Source organism: Vicia villosa, linkage group LG5 (assembly GCF_029867415.1).
Source record: "Vicia villosa cultivar HV-30 ecotype Madison, WI linkage group LG5, Vvil1.0, whole genome shotgun sequence".
In the NCBI taxonomy this organism is placed as follows: Eukaryota; Viridiplantae; Streptophyta; class Magnoliopsida; order Fabales; family Fabaceae; genus Vicia; species Vicia villosa.
Genome location: NC_081184.1, coordinates 142,511,675 through 142,531,069, shown reverse-complemented (window position 1 = coordinate 142,531,069; position 19,395 = coordinate 142,511,675). Strand labels below are relative to the sequence as shown.

General features: G+C 31.6%; 1 protein-coding gene across 1 annotated transcript; it reads right to left on the bottom strand.

Annotated features, from left to right (window-relative positions):
* Positions 1-6,085: 6,085 nt before the first annotated feature.
* Positions 6,086-8,778, bottom strand: LOC131602853 (uncharacterized). Its single transcript, XM_058875072.1, has 4 exons — positions 8,408-8,778; positions 7,811-8,312; positions 7,529-7,730; positions 6,086-7,226 (listed from the first exon to the last, which is right to left on the bottom strand). Exons 1-4 carry the CDS (start codon positions 8,724-8,726, stop codon positions 6,333-6,335), a joined length of 1,917 nt encoding a protein of 638 aa, XP_058731055.1. The 5' UTR covers positions 8,727-8,778; the 3' UTR covers positions 6,086-6,332.
* Positions 8,779-19,395: the final 10,617 nt, after the last annotated feature.

Here is a 19,395-nt window from a genome sequence, read left to right as displayed (position 1 = left end):
GTTTTTTGGTGAAAGTAAATTTGAATATTTTGAACCAACTGAAGATTTAATGGTTACGTTTTTTTTTTTAATTACTTTAATAAATTTTAACATGCGCGTAACTGTAAGTTGAGGACACCGAAGTGCGTGTGCTTGTGCGTGAGTTGAAATTCGAATATAATTTTAAAAATAAAGAGGCCAGCTAAGCTTAAAAAAAGTTATGTTTAATGTATATTTTGTCCTTTAAATTAATTTTAAAAGTTATTTCAATCCCTTATTTAATAATAAGTGTTTGTATTAAGTCTCTTATTTTGTTAAATGCTTATTATTCGGTATTTAACAATCGGTGTTAGTATTAAGTCTCTTAGATTCGTATTGTTAAATGCTTCGTATAGTGTATTTTTGTTAGTCACTCTCATCTTGTTTGTTAAATTATGTGAACTTGTATTAGTTTTTGCATGCCTGGCATTCTAGCTGCATGTTTATTAGATGATATGGATTTATTATATTACATATTGAATAAGTTTGTAAAAAATTAAAATTAATTGAAGTTGGAAATTTTCATTATTTTATTTTCACTTCATTTGTTTCATTTTCACTCTATCTTCTTAAAAGAAATTTTAATACCTAGACGAAGCTTCATTACGAAGAGAAAGAATAAAACTTCATCAATATTCAAATCGTAAGGTACGAATACAAACTTCTTTAGTTTCTTACTTTAAAATGGAAGCTTCAGTATGCATTGGTTGTTTCTTACTTCTTAGGTTTTGATCCATTTTCCTTACTGCTACTTCTCATTCAGTTTGTTGTTTAGTAGACGAAGCTTGTTTATCCATAATACGGAGTGAAAGAAGAACTACATTCATCTACAATCATAAGGTACGAATATTCATAGCTTTGTTACTAAAAATAAAAACTTGTTAGGTTTTGTCATCATCTTCCTTATTGCTATTTCTCATTTAGGTAGTTTGTTTATGTCATGGATATTCGTTTACAGTGCATCATGGGGATGAGTTTATTGAGTTCACGAAATTAAGTTATAAGGGGTTAGAGGAAACCTGGGATGTTGATCCTAATATTTGAAGTTATTTTGAAGTTTTGAGTGGGTTAAAGGATTTAGATTATGCGAATGTATATAGTCTTTGATATTACGATCAAATGGAGACTAATACAATGGTTTTGTGGAAAGATGACAATGGAACTAAGAGGATGAAGATAAATGCAGTGTTGATTAGGACAATGCATTTATATGTTATTCATCCTATATTACAAGCTAACATCATTGAGGAACCGATTTTCTCACTTGAATACAATATTGAAGAAGGTGCCACTAACACTGAATTAGGAAAGAATAATGATGAAGGGGCCATTGAAATTGAGAGTTGTGGATGAAGGAGACATTTTGGATAAAAAGACCACTAAAGTTGAGAATATTATGGATAAATGACACATTTTGGAGAATAGGACCACTGAAGTTGAAACTGACATGGATAAAGGAGACATTGTGGATAAAGGGACCACTGAAGTTGATGAGGGACTAGGTGAGGAGACCAATGGGATTGATGAGGGACAAAATTGTAACCCCGTTGAAGATGAGGGACAAGATGGTGATGGGAATGAAATGGGTTTGGAAGAGGATAACACAGTAGTTGAAGGTGGGCAAGATGGTGGCAGTGAGGATTGTGCATTGGAGATTAATTTTGAAGATTCTAGTGATGACGTTGGTATGAATGAAGACATGGAAGTTGCTGAAAATGAGGTTTATGAAGATGATGTGGTTGAGCAGCAAAGGAAGAAAAGGGGAAGGGTAAAGGTAAAGGGAATGGGAAAGGGAAAGGGAAAAGTAAAGGTAAAAGTAAAGGAAAAGGGAAAGGTAAAAGTAAAGGTAAAGGGAGGGGAATGAGAAAGGTAGAGGTAAAGTTGAAAGACCATCTAAGCAACCAAAACAACGTGAAGGAAGTGATGGAGGAAATATTTTGGATGATTGTGTTATTGAACAGGAAACAAATGTAAACTTGAAAGGTTGAGTGATATTAAGGAAGAAAATAGTGAGGATTTATTTGAAGAATATTATAGTGAAGATTATTGTGTTAGTAAGGCGGATTGGAAAACTTTTAAGATACCTAAAAGGATGGATGACTACAAGTGGGAATTGGGGACATACTTTGCTACTAAACAAGATTTCGATGATGGTATTAGAACATATGCAATACACTCTAGTAGGAACCTAAAATTCAAGAAAAATGATAACACAAGGATGTGAGTGATATGCAAAAAAAAAAAAGAATATCCATGGGAGGAGTATTATGCAAAAATCAAACATGAAGATATATGGCAGCTCAAAAAGATTATTGATAACCATACATGTAGCACAAATTACAAGGTCAATTTTATCACATCCAAGTGACTCAGTAGTAAGATGCAAAACAATGTGATGGAGAATCCTAGTTTAAAAATGATTGATATCATGGAGAAGACTCAACAGAAATGGAATGTGGGGATTAACAAAACTCTTGCAAACAGAGCAAAGACAATGATTATTGATATTGTTGATGGTTCTTTTAGATATCAATATAAAAGAATTTATGATTATGCATATGAGTTATTAAGGTCAAATCCTGACTCAACTATGAAAGTTACAAGTCAATCATTTCAAGGTGGAGAGGACATCATTGAGCATCATTAAAGACAACTGAGTCCACATTTTCAAAGGATGTATATTTGTTTTAAGGCCCACAAATATAGGTTTTTCAAGTGTATACCTATGATAAGTTTGGAAGGCTACTTCTTAAAAGGTTATTATGTTGGGCAAATACTTGCTGCAATTGGAAGAGATTCAAATAACCATATGTTGCATATTGCATTTGCTGTTGTGGAAGGTGAAACCAAAGATTCATGGAGCTGGTTCCTAGAACTGTTGATATCTAACCTAGGATGTACAATATTATGCAAGACATATACATTCATCAGTGATCAACAAAAGGAGATTTATTATGGCAATGTTTATTGTTAATTTTTTAGTTGTTATGTAAATTCAGAACTGAATGTATTTTAATGCAGAGAGTGTTACCACCTCTGGATTAATTTCTCCCTGAGGTGGACCAAAAATTTTGTGACAGGTATATTTTGTCACTTTAGCTATGTTTCAATATGTTTCTATATATTTCAATATTTTGTTTTAACTATGTGTTTTATGTAATTCAAAGCATCTATACAACAACTTTAGGAAAAAATACTCAAGCATTAAGCTTAAGGAACTGATATGGAAAGTTGCTACAACCAGTTATATGAATGCATTTGAAAAGGCCATGCTTGAAATGAAGGATGTTAATGAGGAGGCACTCAAGCATTTGATAAATATTCCACCAAGGTCTTAGAGAAAGTCTAGGTTTAGGACTAGTTCTTTATGTGATACTCTGGTGAACAATATGTCAGAGACATTCAACTTTGTTTTTCTCACACCTACGGCCAAACCAATTGTACAATGATTGAAGAAATCACAGTGTATCTCATGCTGAAGTGGGAGTCAAAAATGAAGAATATTGTCAAATATGAATGTGATATTATACTGAATATCAAGAAAAAGATAGAAAAGGAATCAGAAAAACAAACAATTAAATTGTGAGGTATTGAATGTTGTTTTGATTTAAATTTGGATTATGTTTTACATTTGTTTATGAAGTTGTGTTGCTGAATTATTGTGTGTTACACAAGCGTGCAGGTGAATATGATTATGAGATGAGGCATATCTCATATAATAGATATAAGTATATTGCGAGTCTATCAACTAAGGATTGCTCTTGTAGGAGATGGATGATGACAATATCTTGCATGAAATATTAAAATTTGGATATTGACAATTTTGAGCTTAAATGCTACAAAAGAGAATGTTACGAGGCATTGTTATACACCTACAATTTATCTAGTGAATGGGGAACTCTATGGGAGAAAATAAGGTATGCTGATTTACAACAACCACAAATTAAAAGGAAACCAAGAAGGACAAAGAAAAAGAGGACCAGAGATGCATCAGAGAATATAAGAAATGAGACACAACTAAAGCGAACTAACTTTAGAATCAAGCGTAGTAGGTTCCACATGATGGGACACAACAAAGCTACTTGTAAATTACCTGCAGCAAGTCACACAACTCAGCCTGAACCAAGACAGCTTGGTTCAAGTCATCTTGAATCAAGTCATCTTGGACCGAGTCAGAGTGCATCCACACAGCCTGGAGTAATTGTAATGTGATCTTGTCCTTTATGTTTATGTATTACTGTCTGTGTAACTTAGTGTCAATGAACACAAACTTAGATTTTTTGTATTAGTGTCAATGAACATAAAATTTGGCTTTTTGTATCAATGTCAATGGACAAATATTTTGACAATGCAATATGTAACAAGGATCTTAATTCTAATTATGATAATGTAAACACCATTTTATTCTTTACTTAATTTGTCTTTTGATTGTGTTTGCTTAAACATAAACTACAAACATGGATACTTAATTTTGGCTCTAATAAATAACATGGAATAGAGATATTGTATTTACAGTTTGGTCACAACATTAAACCTAATTATTTCAATTTAGTCCTTTTACTCATTATATCTAAAACTTAACATAGTCTCATATTTATTACATTGTTTCAGTTAAGTCCCTTATTTAATATTTTTGTTTCATTTGCATCGTTGTACTGCAATATTATAGGCCACTTGTTATAATAGAAATGATAAACTAGATTTTCGTTACAAACCATAATTGATAACTCATACCACATTCAACCCATTTCATTTAACTAACATTGAAATTGCATAGTTTCATAATTACAAATTACATATTGTTTTAAGCAGAACCCTATTTGAAATAAATGGTTTAAAACACTAAATTAAACCCTAAACTAATAAAGCCCAACACCATTGCAAATTCCAACATTCTTGTGCTCAAAATCTCATTCTTCAACTTGAATATTTTCTTCCTTTGCCTTTCAATCTTCAAAAAGAGCGTCTCTTCAATTTGGTTTGAGAAATGATGAAAAAATATTTTTCTTCAATATTGGGTGCATTACTATGTTGTACTTTTTCGGGGGTTCGACCCCAATTAGGTCAGAGCCCATGGAGGAGCATGAGAATAGCTTGGCTATGAAAGTGTGGAAATTTATGTACCCTAATGCAAAGGATAGGATTGATAAACCTATGGTTAGCCCTTGTAAGCCTGGTGCACCTAGTTTTGCTATACTTTGGTGCTCTAAGATATTGCCTATAATTGCTGACAAAGATGAGTTTAGAGAAAAAATATTTTGTACTATGAACTTGTAAAAACGAGTGGGTGGCAAAGCCAAATTGAACTATTTGAAGTTGGATATGAGGAATCGGGTCGTCTTTAAGGGCGTGCAAGGCAAACTACCGCACAGGGCCTTATGTTTTGTAGGATTAAATTATAGATAAATAGAGTCTCATAAATTATTTGTCAGGTTAAATCTTGATTAAATATGGCCTCTATTTGTTTTGTCATAGGTAAACTATAGTTAATCTACACAGGGCCTCCAAAAACTTGAGATGGCTCTGACGAGGAACATGGTTTCCAGATCTTCAAACCTGAGAGTGACAGGGTCAAACATTTATCAATCGCTTGGCATCTTTTCTTGTTTGATTATTCTTTGCAACTGAGGTGAGTATGAGAGGGAAAAACTTACTAGTTTGTGAAATAAGTATTGTTGAACTTAATAAATGATTGATCAAACTCTTTTTGTAGTTGATAAACAAACAAAGTTCAGCACGAGGTCAGGAAGAAAATAAATTACTTCTATATTCATGTTCCCATTTATCAAATTGTGTTTGTTTTTTTCTAATACTTTCATTGGATCATTTGATTCATGCTCAAAATTTTCAAAATACGGAAAGAAGAACGCTTCCAGAATCCCGCATTTTAGGGACCCGCATTTTAAGGGAGATGACACGGATCTCTAAAATGCAGGGTTTTAGAAGGTTCTTCTTTTCACCTTCCATTTGCTTAAACAACAAGACGTATGCATAGAAATGACACGGGAAAATAAGCATAAAATGATTGATTTAACATGAATATGGCTATAAAGTTACAACGGCCAAAGGAGAAAACTAATTAATTAATTAAAGCGAATTAATCTTTATTCATAAATCATGGTCACATTATTTAGGAAACCTTATAGTTTAAACTTAAATCCTACACATTTTAAATCCAATATTTATTAAGGGTGTCATGAAATTAAGATTTCATTCCTACTACAAACCAAATGAACAATGATGCACAATCAAATATATACAATGTATACTCATAAATAATGTTTGGCATCAAGTATTATCGACTCATTCAAAATTCAAACTCTAAAGTAGAGGATATCAGAATCAATGTCTTCTTGCAATATACCCTGAGGAGGGAATTTAGGGAGGCTCTTAGCAATATATTTCGCCACTTCAAGATAAGATTGGTTCCCCCTCACAACCACATCTTGTTGTTTAACTCCAACATTTGTGTTTACTTCCTCTAGTTTGTTTCCCAATAAGTGATTAGAAATGTTGCAATTCTCTTCCTTGTTTAATGCCTCAAATTTTTTTGTCTTCATTCTCCAGCTTCCATTCCTCAAATTGAAGGTGTATAGAGGAAAGAACCTTTGGCCATATAAAGCTAAAAACTCTATTGCACTTAGAATGTACTCAAAATCCTCTTCACTCATGTAATAAGGAAAGCTAACTCTTGCCCAACCAGGTTTTACTCCAATATAGCCCCGTTGAACTGCTGATCTAATAGCAAGTGATTGTGGTTTATCGATATTCAGTAATTCATGTCCATAAGGTCCAGCACAAGCACACCCACCTCTAGCTTGAATGCCAAAAAGGTCATTAAGCAATGCTGCAACAAAAGGTCCATTAAGTGGTTTACCTCTTTGATTCCCCATTTCTTGCCATAGATTAAGTTCCTTTTCTTGTTCTTGGCAACTTCTATCAGTTGATAAGCAAGAATTGGTTGTTGAATAAATGAGAAATGACAGTATAGCTTGTCGTTTGACGTGCAAGTTACCCAAAATCTTAATGTTAGGGTTCGATACAAGTCTCTTAATTGCCTTGTTAATATACAGTTCTTCTCTTTTTTCAATCTCTTTGTAGCCAATGTATTCTTTCACCCAAAATGCTAATGCTGCTCTCACTGTCTGAATTATTGGAGGTGTGCCACCATTTTCCCTCTCTTCTATGTTCTCCATGTATAATGTGTCCTGCATTGGCCACACATATGATATGATTCATGAAGTTTTCATATTTTTCCATGTAACTCCTACAATTCATATTGAAGGCGTGTTTCACTTAAGACGTGTCAATGTCAAACATTAACATAACTCTGACTCATGTTATATATAAATTTGTCAAACTATTACTAGTGTCTATGTGTCCATATTAATATTATGTTTGGTGTTTGTGTCGATGCTTTGTATAGTGCTATCCATCGGTGTTTTGATCTTTCATGCCTAACTTGGCATATGATTTACAAAAAAAATTCAATATGAGAAATGAGATTTACCTTTTCATTGAAGCCATTGACATAAGTGACAGTCCCACCTCCACAAGTGGATGGAGGTGCAGATCTTAACTTATACAAAACCTTGTTCATCAAAAGCACGCCGGGAGAGTCAGGACCGCCAAGAAATTTATGTGGACTGATGAACACAGCATCATACCCATCAATCTCCCCTGATCTCATGTTGATTTCCACATAAGGACCACTAAACAAAAACAAACACATCTCATCTAACATTCTAACATACAAATGTCACAAATACCATATCTAATCAACTATCTATACCTTGCTGCAAAATCAAAACATGCAAATCCATTGTATTGATGAAGAAGCCTAGCAATTGCACGCGTATCCGAGTATATTCCGGTCACATTACTACAAGCAGAGAAAGATCCCAACAAAGGCCTATTAGAATCTTTATAACCTTCAAGCTGTAGCTTTAAAGCTTCGATGTCAAGCAATCCTTTATCATCAAATCCAATCTCTACAACCTCAGCCAAACTCTGCCTCCATGAAAGTAAATTTGAATGATGCTCATGTGGTCCAACAAAAACCACCCATCTTTCTTCTTCATCAAGACACCTCAACATTCTCTCCCTCAAAATAGAAGGCACTGCAATTCCCATCACTTCTTGAAGCCTCTTGATGGCTGAAGTTGTTCCTGAACCACAGAAGATGATTGCATCATCTTCTCCACCACCTAAGCATTTCTTAATGTACTCCATTGCTTCGTGTAGCATCTTTGTTGTTCTGCTTCCCACATAACTATCGCAAGTATGAGTATTACCTGTGTAAGAACAATAAAAGTAAATATTACAAAATATTTCAAAATTTTCATAATGTATAATGTGTTGTAAATTATGAAGGAAGAAAGTGACATACCATAGAAAGGAAGAAGATGATTGACGATGAAATTTTCACTGTAATGAAGACTGCGGCCAGAAGCAGTGTGATCAGCATAGAGAATTTTTCGTCTTCCAAACGAAGAATCAAACTCAGCATCATCATTACCTATGATTTGAGACCGCAACCAACGCAGTTTTTCTTCGACAGATTCATTACAAGGCAAGTCCATTTCCACCAGCTTCTTAAATGACTCAGTATGGTAGCAAAAATCATTAGATGTTTCTGATATGTTACTTATTTTGCAAAAAGGTTCAGAGTGAGGTAATAATATGGATATGATTTTTTGTAGCTCCATAAGCAAGAATTGAATATAACAATATATGATATGTATGATATTGTTAATTTGATGAAACATATTGGAAGAAAGTAGAATATATATTCTATAGCGATGTATGATACTGTTAATGTGATGTAACATATAGGAAGAATACAGAATATATTATATAGTTTGATAGAGACATAGAGTTGATAAATTTACAGTGGGATTGTATATGATGGTTTGAATAAAAACTGTTGGTACTATTATATTAGGCATTAATTTTTTTTTTGACTAAAAAAAAAATGAATGTTAAATGTATTTTATTTCTGTATTCCACAGCACACAAATTACATGTAATATAATCAAATTAAATATATTTTTGAACTATTTAAATATATCAGCTTTATTTTCTTTTAAACTTTGGTCGTATGATTTTTAATCACCACCAATTATAATTTATTCTTTTTACTGAGGTTTGTTTTACATGTTTTAAGTAATTTTTTTAATAAAATATAGTTGGTAAGACCATAAAATATTATTAGTTTAAAATTTAATAATTTAATTTTTATTAATTTATCTATAAATGTAAATAAAAAATTAATTTTAAAAAGTAAATAAAAATAATTATTGTTATTAAAAATTGAAAAAAAAAATCGAAAATTTTTAGGGACTAAACCTAAATCTAAAGAAGAAATAAATTGCTGGTTAAAAACCTTATAAAAGAAACCTGTAGAATAAAACATGATAAAGGAAAAAAGAGGACGTTATATTATATACAAAGAAAAAAAACTTAATAAAATCTGAAAGAAATAATCCAAAATATGTTACTAATGAACTATTGTCCAATGCAATTTAGTAAATTATTACACCAAAATTCTCATTCGCAATACCACTTGCACAAATATTTTTTTCCCAACATGAGAGACAAGTTTTTAATTAAATTAAAACAGTTAAATCATTTAATTTGAAGATCTCAAAAGACAATTTTAAATTTAAAAAACTTGATAATAATCCAAATATAGAGTCACATTATAGACAAAAATTAAGCCATATTTTATCAAGAATGATCTCAATGAAATAAAATATAAACCATTAGAAACATCAAAATAGTCACTTTTCAAATACATAACGTTGTTTTATGTTTGCTTGTTTTTGCTTTTACAAAGAAACAGGTTTAATATTGTTTTTTCTTTGTAAATTTTAGGATTTACTTTACTTCTTTAATTTTAAAAAAATGCCAATATTAATATTTTACTTTTGTCTCTACAAAATTGATTTATAGAAAATTTGATCTCTTTGATATATAAAATATTTGATTGAATTCTTGTGTCAATATTGAAAAGTTTATTCTTTAATATGTATATTTAATTTTACATTTGTCATGTCATTCCAATACATTGATTGACAAATGTAAGCAGATTTTACACTCTCAGTGTATTTGCTTTTTTCTCTATTGGTTAGAGTTTAAAGATAGTGCACTGTCAGTGTAAAACAATTTTACACATACAACCAATAAAAACTTTTACATTTGCCATGTCATTTCGATATTTTAAAAATAAAATTAGAATTTATTGTGATGCATGTCCCTCATTGGTTGACAGTGTAAACATATTTTATATTGTCAGTGTATTTCCTTTTTTCTCTATTGGTTAGAGTTTAAATAAGATAGTGCACTGTCAGTGGAAAACAATTTTATACATACAACCAAGAAAAACTCTTACAATTGTCATGTCATTTCGGTATTTTAAAAATAAAATTAGGATTTATCGTGATGCATGTCCCTCGTGGGTTGACAATGTAAACATATTTTACACTGTCACTGTATTTTGTTTTTTCTCTATTGGTTAGAGATTAAAGATAGTGCACTGTTAGTGTAAAATAATTTTACACATACAACCAATAAACACTCTTACATTTGCCATGTCATTTCAGTATTTTAAAAATAAAATTAGAATTTATTGTGATAAATGTCCCTCATTAGTTGACAGTGTAAAAATATTTTACACTGTCAGTATATTTTTTTTCTCTGTTGGTTAATAAGACATGGTGTAATATAGATGTTTGGTCTCATTGTTGGATTAAACCAGGTATAAAGTTAATGGATTTTAATACAAGTGATGTTAATACATCTTTTTATCGGTATTTAAAGGACTTATTTGATCAACACGATAAATAGAATGTGGATCTTTTAAAGCATCTATTGCCTCAAAATGTAGTTACTAAAATTCTAGTTATTTTGCCTCTCAATGGTCAAAGTGATATAGATATTTGTTGTTGGTCAAGTGATGACATGTAAAATAAATCTTTATTTCACTTGATTTACACATGTTTTAGTGTTGATTTGATAGGTTTTTCTAGTGTTACTAGTAAGATACCCGTGCTGCCGCACGGGTAAATTTATTTAATATTGAATAAAATTTAATTAGATACGTATAAATTAAAAATGAATGGTTTAATTATAAATGAAAAATGATCATATAAATTCAATTATATTAAATAATTATATAAAAAAAGATACCATAAGATGGAGATAATAAAAATGAAATATTAACATTTAAAAATAAAAATTATCTCTCAAATAATAGTAATTATTGATTAAAATAAAATAGCTACTATGTTGATAATGACCCGTGAAATAAAAAAATTATTTGATGCGATATAAAATATATTTAAAAACAAATGTAAAATAAACAATAATCATGGAAATTTAATTGTATTAAATAATAATAAAAAAATCGTGAGATGGAGAAAAAAAATAAAAATAAAGATATTATCTCTCAAATAAAGACAGTGATTGATTAAAATTAAATAGACATTATGTTGATAGGGACCCGTGAGATAATAAATAAATAGAGAAAAAAATAAAATGAAAGTAAGAAAGTGTGAAAAAAAATGTGAGAGAAATTTGAAATTTTAATTAAGATAGAGAAAATGTGTAATGATCGATTAAAAAATTAAATATTGAGTTGATAGTGACCCGTGAAATAATTAAATATTTTTGGGGATAATAATTAAATGATTGATTATTAATATTTTTTGTGATAATAGATAAATGTAGAAAAATTAAAATGAAAGTAGGAAAGTATGGAAAAACGAAATATGAAAGAAATTTGAAATTTTTAGTAAGATTAAAATTTAAAAATATATTATTAATATTTTTTGTGATAATAAATAAATTAAGAAAAATTAAAATGAAAGTAAGAAAGTGTGAAAAAATGAAATGTAAAAGAAATTTGAAATTTTAAGTAAGAGAGAGAAGGTGTGTGTTTGGGAGAAAAAGTTGAATCATAAATATGCAATTGACACTTGGCAAAAAAGTTGATTTTCATTGGACAATAGAAAAGTGGTTGAGTGATTTTGTTAGTTACTATTTTGTCCAATTTGTAGTGTAATATTTTTTAGTGGGAAGGGTAATTTTGACACTTTGGTCAATTTCTTAGTAATAGATAGATAGTAGATGTTGATTTTTTATGTTGTGTTTCAGAAAACAATCAAAGAAAAATGCTAACTAGTGCCCTTAGGACACTCTTTAAGTGATTAAAATGGTAATTTTTTTTTTAAAAAAAAAGTACGTGTATTTAATGCATTAAAAATGCATTGGAAATTGAAATATTGACTTTTAAAAAATATTTTCTTTATTTAATATGCTTAAAAAGTGTCATAAGAGCACTCGTTAGCAAGACCCACAATCAAATAATGTCAAAGACAAGGGACAATAGTGAAAAATAGCAAAACGACGCAAAATAGCACAAGACAAATTGCCATGACAGGCGCAACACAATCATGACGGGCGTCAGGCACCCCAAGGCAAGGACCGCCAGCCAAAGAGTAAAAGGAGCAATGAAAGTAAGTCATAGTACCATGACAGACAGGACGTCAGCTAGGCTGATGCCCGTCATAGCCCACGATCTTGCAGCCTCCTTTGAAGAGTCATGACGGGTAGGGCATCAGGCATGCTGACGCCCGTCATGACTTCGTCGTCTAGATTTTTCTACCTAGTATCTGCAATTGGTTTTTTCCTCTTCAAAATTTTTCTCCACTCAATTGCACGTTTTCAGCCGTTTTCCTACGAGTTTCCCTTTATATGTAGGCCATTGGTTTGCAATTTGAAGGCATCCAAGCTTATAATAGTATAAATTTAGTATTTTAAACATTAAAGTGTTTATGTAACTTTATATTCATTGTACTTGTTGCTTTATTTGGGTTGTTGTTGCTACATTAATTTAAGCCTGCCAACATATTTCTAGCTTTATTTTTCAACATTGTATCAGATTAAAGTCTCGCTTTGGAGCACCATTTTATTCAAGTATCATCTTCTATGCAATTTACAGGTTCCTTTCATTTGCTTGTTTTTATTATGTTGTGTATGTGATGTGATTACTATGTTTGAATAGATTTTTATTGAGTCTGGAATGTGAAGACCGTCATACCGACAATACTCTAATAAATTGTAACGAGAATTATTTTTAACTCTGAAAATTCTGTTTTTATCGTTAAAAGTTTAGTGCGAAAGTAGAAATACCGTGATACCAGTTTTAGCTTGAAAAAGTGAAAATAGTATTTGATGGATTATAATTCAAAAATTAATTTTTAAATACATTGAAAGATCTTTTAAATTAATTTAGAAAACACTAATTTCAAAAAGGGATTTTAAAATTATAAACGGACACGCGAAAACAGACATTTATACGTTTGAAATCTAGTACCGGAAACGCAAAAGCGAACGGTACATTTAAATTAATTTTCTACTAAAAATAACTTTTGGAATAAGAATAGACTATTTTTAAACAAAACTTCTAAGATGTAAATTGTACCATGCGAAAGCGGGCAATTAGAGGTTCGAAATCTAGAATCATGTATGCGAAAGCGGGCGGTGCCTTTAACTTAGTCTTTTCCCGCAATTTTTTTCTCGTTATAGTTATAAAACATGATTTTTGAGAGTATCAACGGTCGACGAGAATCATATTTCGGTGTCTCGTTATTAGAATTAATTTTAAACTTCTTACTTCCGATTACGTAAACAAACTAAGTCGCACTACCTTAGATAAGCAACGTGATAAGAGATAACGGTACTTGTCAATTGGTCTCTGTGAGAATCAAACATCTTTTATACTAAAACCAATAAAGTCGTGCACTTGCAGGCCTATTAAGTTTTTGGCGCCATAGTCGGGGACCAATATCATCAATATCGTAACTCTGTTATTACACTGTACAGAATAAGGAAAATCCTTGTTGTTTTTTTCCTTCTTTCGGTTGTATGAAAAAGACTCGAACCTCTGGGGAATTAGTCCAACCGATAGACAAAATTGAGCATTGGTTGCATACCAGATGCCAGTTAGAACAACTTCGTGCTCAGATGGCTAAGAATAGTGATAATCATCCTTTTAAGGACTTTGGTGTCCCCTCTTAGGATGAGCCACACTCGATTATTGTTAATCTTGTAATCCAGGCTAATAACTTCGAGTTAAGACGCTCTTTGTTACAAATTATGCAGCAAAACCTGTTCTCCGGTAACCTAATAGAGAATCTGAATCTGCATCACTCTGTGTTTGTGCAATTCGGTAACACACTAAAAAGTAATGGCGTTGACCCCGAATCCATTCAATTGTACTTATTCCCTTTCTCCCTAAGATACAAGGCCAAAGTTTGGCTACAGTCTCTGCCGTCAAATTCCATAACGACATGGAATGAGTTAAAGAAAGTGTTTTTAGCAAGGTACTTCCCGCCAAGAAAAGCTACGGTGTTAAGAAACCAAATTACCTATTTTAGACAGACCGACAATGAATCTCTCTTCGAAGCATAGGAGAGATACAAATACTTGACGAGAGCCTTCCCGCATCACGGGTTAGAAAATGGTTAATAATCCATACCTTTTACAACATTCTTCTTTATAATACAAGAATGACTGTTGATGCAACTGCGGGAGGAGCTTTGATAGATAAACTCTTCCAATAAGCTTACCAACTCATCGAGAATATAGCCCAGAACCATTATCAGCGAGGGAGCAAATGTGCTCCTGTATAGAAAACACAGTCGAAGGGAAGTATGTACGAAGTTAGCAACCTCGATAATATGAATGCAAAAGTCGATGCCCTTACCTAGAAAATTGATAATCACAATATTAATCCCGCAACCATAGTGGCTGCCATAACTCCCCAATATGAGTTATGTGGAGTCCTAGGACACCTCACCGCTGAGTGTTAATTGTTAAGTGAAGATGTAGTTGGTGTTTGTCGTCCTCGGTTTTTTCTCGTGAGATACGAACTGACTCTTCTTTTATTTTTGAGTTGTGAAAATCAGAGAGTCGCCACCGACTTTTATTTTATCCAATTAAGGAAAGGTTTATAAAAGAAACAGAAAAAGACCTTTAAGAGATTTTGGGTTCGGGGGTAGGTTATACAAAGGGAAGGTATTAGCACTCGTTTGTATCCATGGTTATCCATGGGCTCTTAATTGCTTAGCTCACTTGTTTGAATCATTTGTCTTGCTTTGAAATGCTTGTATATGGTTTTAAAATACCTTTGTAAATTAACTTTGTAATGATCCTTGTGCGGATGTATACAAAGTGTTTTATCTTTCGAAAGATGTTTTGAAAAAAGATCTTTAACTTCGTAATGATCCTTGTTTGGATATATACAAAATGTTGTCTTTTTTGAAAGTTTTGTTTTGAAAAACACAGTGATATGTGAAACATTTGTTGTTTTGATTTGAGCAAGCAATTAGGAGATCTACCCTAAATTTATAAGGTCCTTTCCTATTTTCTTTTAGAAAATTTTCTTTGACTGGATACAGAAAGAAATTATTTGAATTGTATTTGAAACCGTAGAATTGATTTTGAAAAGAGTAACAGAGGAATTACCCTAAGAGGTGCAAGTGTGATCGTGTTCTGATTCAGATATTTTTGTCTTTGAAATTAGTGACCTAACGCTTCAGTTTTTATCTTTTGACATACACGCAGTTTTATATGTACAGAAATTAAAGTGCGGGGATGTAAAATGCGGAAAATAAATCTACGCTATTACATCGATTGTGCGAGAAATGTAAACTACGCTATTTACATGATTTTGACAACCTATACACTTATCTATGAATTTAAATTGCAATAAGATAAAAGGGAAATATTTTTGGATTTTTTTGGATGGTTGATTTTAATTAATGCATAATTAATTTAATTAAATGAGAAAAAGGTAGAAATAAAACTTAAACCTAAAAATTAAGTCTAAAATATGTTCATATTGTTTGTTAATTAATTTTAAAATAAAATTATTTTTTTTGGATTTTAGAAGTTGTTTTGGAAATTTATTAAGTTAAGAGAAAAATATTCTAAATATGTGCAAAATTAATTTATAATATATAAACTTAATTTAATAAAAAGAAAATACTTTTTTCTGATTTTTTGATAGGTTAGAAACAATTAAAAGATAAATATATAAATATTATCTAATTAATTAAACAAAATATTTTAATTATAAAGAAAAAATAAAATATTTTTATATCAAAAAATAATATATTACTTTATAAACCTAAAAATATTTTTATTATATTTTTTGATTTTTAAAACTATTTTAAAACAATTTTAGAAGTTATATTAAAAAAGGAATTAAAATTATTAAAGAAAAAATCCTGTGTGGTGACTTATGATGGACTATGGTGGTCTGCGCATGCTAGGGCGTTAGATCAGATTATTAGGTGATCTTGTGGCTCAGATTGGTGGTCACATGGTGCACGTGGATAGAGAGACAACATAGGATCATTCAGCTTTTCAAAAGTCCAACATGGGACCCACGCAGGCTGACCAGCGAATGAGAAGAGTGGGATATGCCACGCTTGCTGGTCAAAGATTCAAACCTACTATTCATCATCTTCTTCCTTTTACCTGCGGAATTAGCTGCAGACTTATCTGCGGAATTTCCTGCGGATTTTTCTTCAGATTTCCATGCTTTTGAAAACCTACAAAAACAACCATGAACCAAAACAAGGGGCACCCAGGTCGACTTAAAATGACCTCCTGAACACGATGGCGGCGTTAGTTTTGGCTAAAAACGCATGGAACATGGTATTCGAAAGTTCACATACTTGAAAACTCAATAATGGTACATGAGAATTCTTACGTGGAAACTTGCATGTAAGTGTTTAAACCTTTCCCAAACCATCTTGGTAACTTGTTAGAAGTGTTAGTTTGCATTAAAACATGTTTAATTATGATTGAGATACGAAAGTTAAAGAAAGTGCATGAATATGTTACTTTCGAAGCATGAGTTCTATGAGCATATAACCATGAGTAATGATCCCAACTTACTATATTAGGTCTCAGGAGATGATTAGAATGATTAGTTTGTATTGATAATGGTTGGAAGATAGAAAACGAAAATTACAAAGCTTTGAGATTTTTTTGAGAATTTTGTGAGTTTCTTGGCTATTCCTTTGATAGATCTTTGTGTGTGTGTGTGTGTTTACTGAAGTATTCTAGTCCATTTATAGGCCATGGAAGTGCTGCAAACTTAAGCTATCAAGCATTGATTGCTTTTGAACTTTTGAATTTTTAAATAATAAAAACTTTGAATTTCTTGGCCATGGCTTGATTTTCTTCATCCCTCTTGCTCTAGGCCTGCCATGTACTTCTATGCTGCAGAGTTTGGATCAATTTTGATGGCTTTTGCCTAAGAACAAAGCATTGTATCATTATCTTACACCATTTCTTTTTTAATTTAACTTTAAATGTAATAAAATTAAACTAAAAAAGAAATAAAAATGTTATGGGCCTAAGGTTGGTCGTGGGAGGCCCTTAGCATCATTAGAATCATGTTTGGATCATGAAAACTTGGCCTCTTTTGGAAAAAAAACATTTTTGATCAATGTTGGTTTCATGCATTTTCCCAAAAAATAGCCAACTTCAACAAGGCATATCTCCCTCAATTTTGATCATATGAAGGAGTTCTTGTACTTTTTAGAAACCTCAAGATGTCCTCTACAAGCTACTTTGGAAACTTTTTTCATTTGGAGAAATTATCTTGATGTTATGGCCTTTGACAAAAAACCACTTTTTGTTGACTTTGAAAATGACCTGTAATGTCTGAGCTCATATTTTTCAAATGGTAAATCTAATGACCATGGGATCAATTGCATTTGAAAGATAATTGAATTTCCTTAAAAACAAGCTTTGGTTGGAATTTTTTGAATGAACGAGGAGAGAGTTATGGCCGGTCAAAGTTCAGTTGACTTTTTAGGAGAAAACCCTAATTTTGAAACTTAGGGTTTTGTTGATTTCTGATCTTTTCTTGATGAATTATGATCAAACATTGATCAAATGATGAATCTTTTGACAAAATATGGATGTTGACAAAAAATTTCATTTTTGACTGTCTGTTGACTTTTCGGTCAAACTGGTCGTCTGCTGACTGTTTGAGTTGCTGACTGTGCGTTTGAGCGAATTGAAGTTTGAAAATTTGTCTGGTGGTACTTTGAGACATATGGAGGTCCATGAAATCCATTTGAGGTCTCAAAAAAAACTTGTTCTCCTGAAAAAAACAAAAACCCTAGTTAGGGACTGTTTGTGTAGGAGACAGTTAAGTGTACCTGATTTTTGTGCAGTGCTGAGCCTCTGCTGATCATGTGATTATCAGAAGACTTCTAGAACAAAAATCTTGGAATTTTGAAATGCAAAAGATTGATTTGATTGATGGTACAAAACACGGAGAATCGTGCTGTCAGCGAGTTTGACTGTCAACTGGCTGTCCGGGCATTAACGTAACAGTTAAAGTGAAAACTTAACAGTTAAAGTTAATTTTTTCTTTTTGTTTTTTTGTTATGTTAATGGTGAAAATTTATTTACATGAGTTGTTAGAAAAACACAAAACATAATAAATAAATAAAATATACCGTACGTGAACGAAATTACCGATAATAACCTTGAAAAATATTTAATGCACAGAAAAATAAATATTTAACTAGCAGAAAACACACATAATATTATCTTGATAATTAAACGACAGTACGATAGATAGTACGACATTTAATACTGACAGTACAAATATTACATAATATAATGAACAGTACGACAAATATAATAAACGGTACATTATTTGAAAGCGAAAGATACGACAGACTTTAAAAATGACGATTAAAAACCCATGCTATAAATAGCAACATATAAATGAACGGAAGTGTAAGCAACCCAGGTCCGCATTTTTCAGGACTATGCAGACAGAAAAAGGACATGATCACCACCAAAATAGTGATGACCATAAGAAAAAACGTATCCATCCACTTTGTCATTTTTGCCGGGGAAGAAGAGAAAATAATTATGAGGTAGAAGTTTGAGAAATGAGTTGAAATTTGATGTGAGAATTTATGGAAAAAATGAGAGGTATTTATAGAGTGAAAAGAAGGATAGAGACGTTGGGGAATGAAGTGATTCCGTACAAAAAAGGAAAATTTGAGTGGTAGTAGGATTTGAAAGAAAGTGTATGGTAGGGTTTGAAAAGAGAGATGTATGGAATAAAGTTAGGATTTGATTTGAAAGAAAGAGATTTGAAAAGAAAGGAAAAGATTTGAAAACAATAGTATAGTACAAAAATTAGTGGGAAACAAAAACTAATAATAATTTACTTGTTACCAGTACAGTCTGAATCCCCGGACTCTGCGCCTGCAAAATTTAATTCTGTACCAATTGCGTCAGTACTATTTATCTCCAAATAAATCTCAA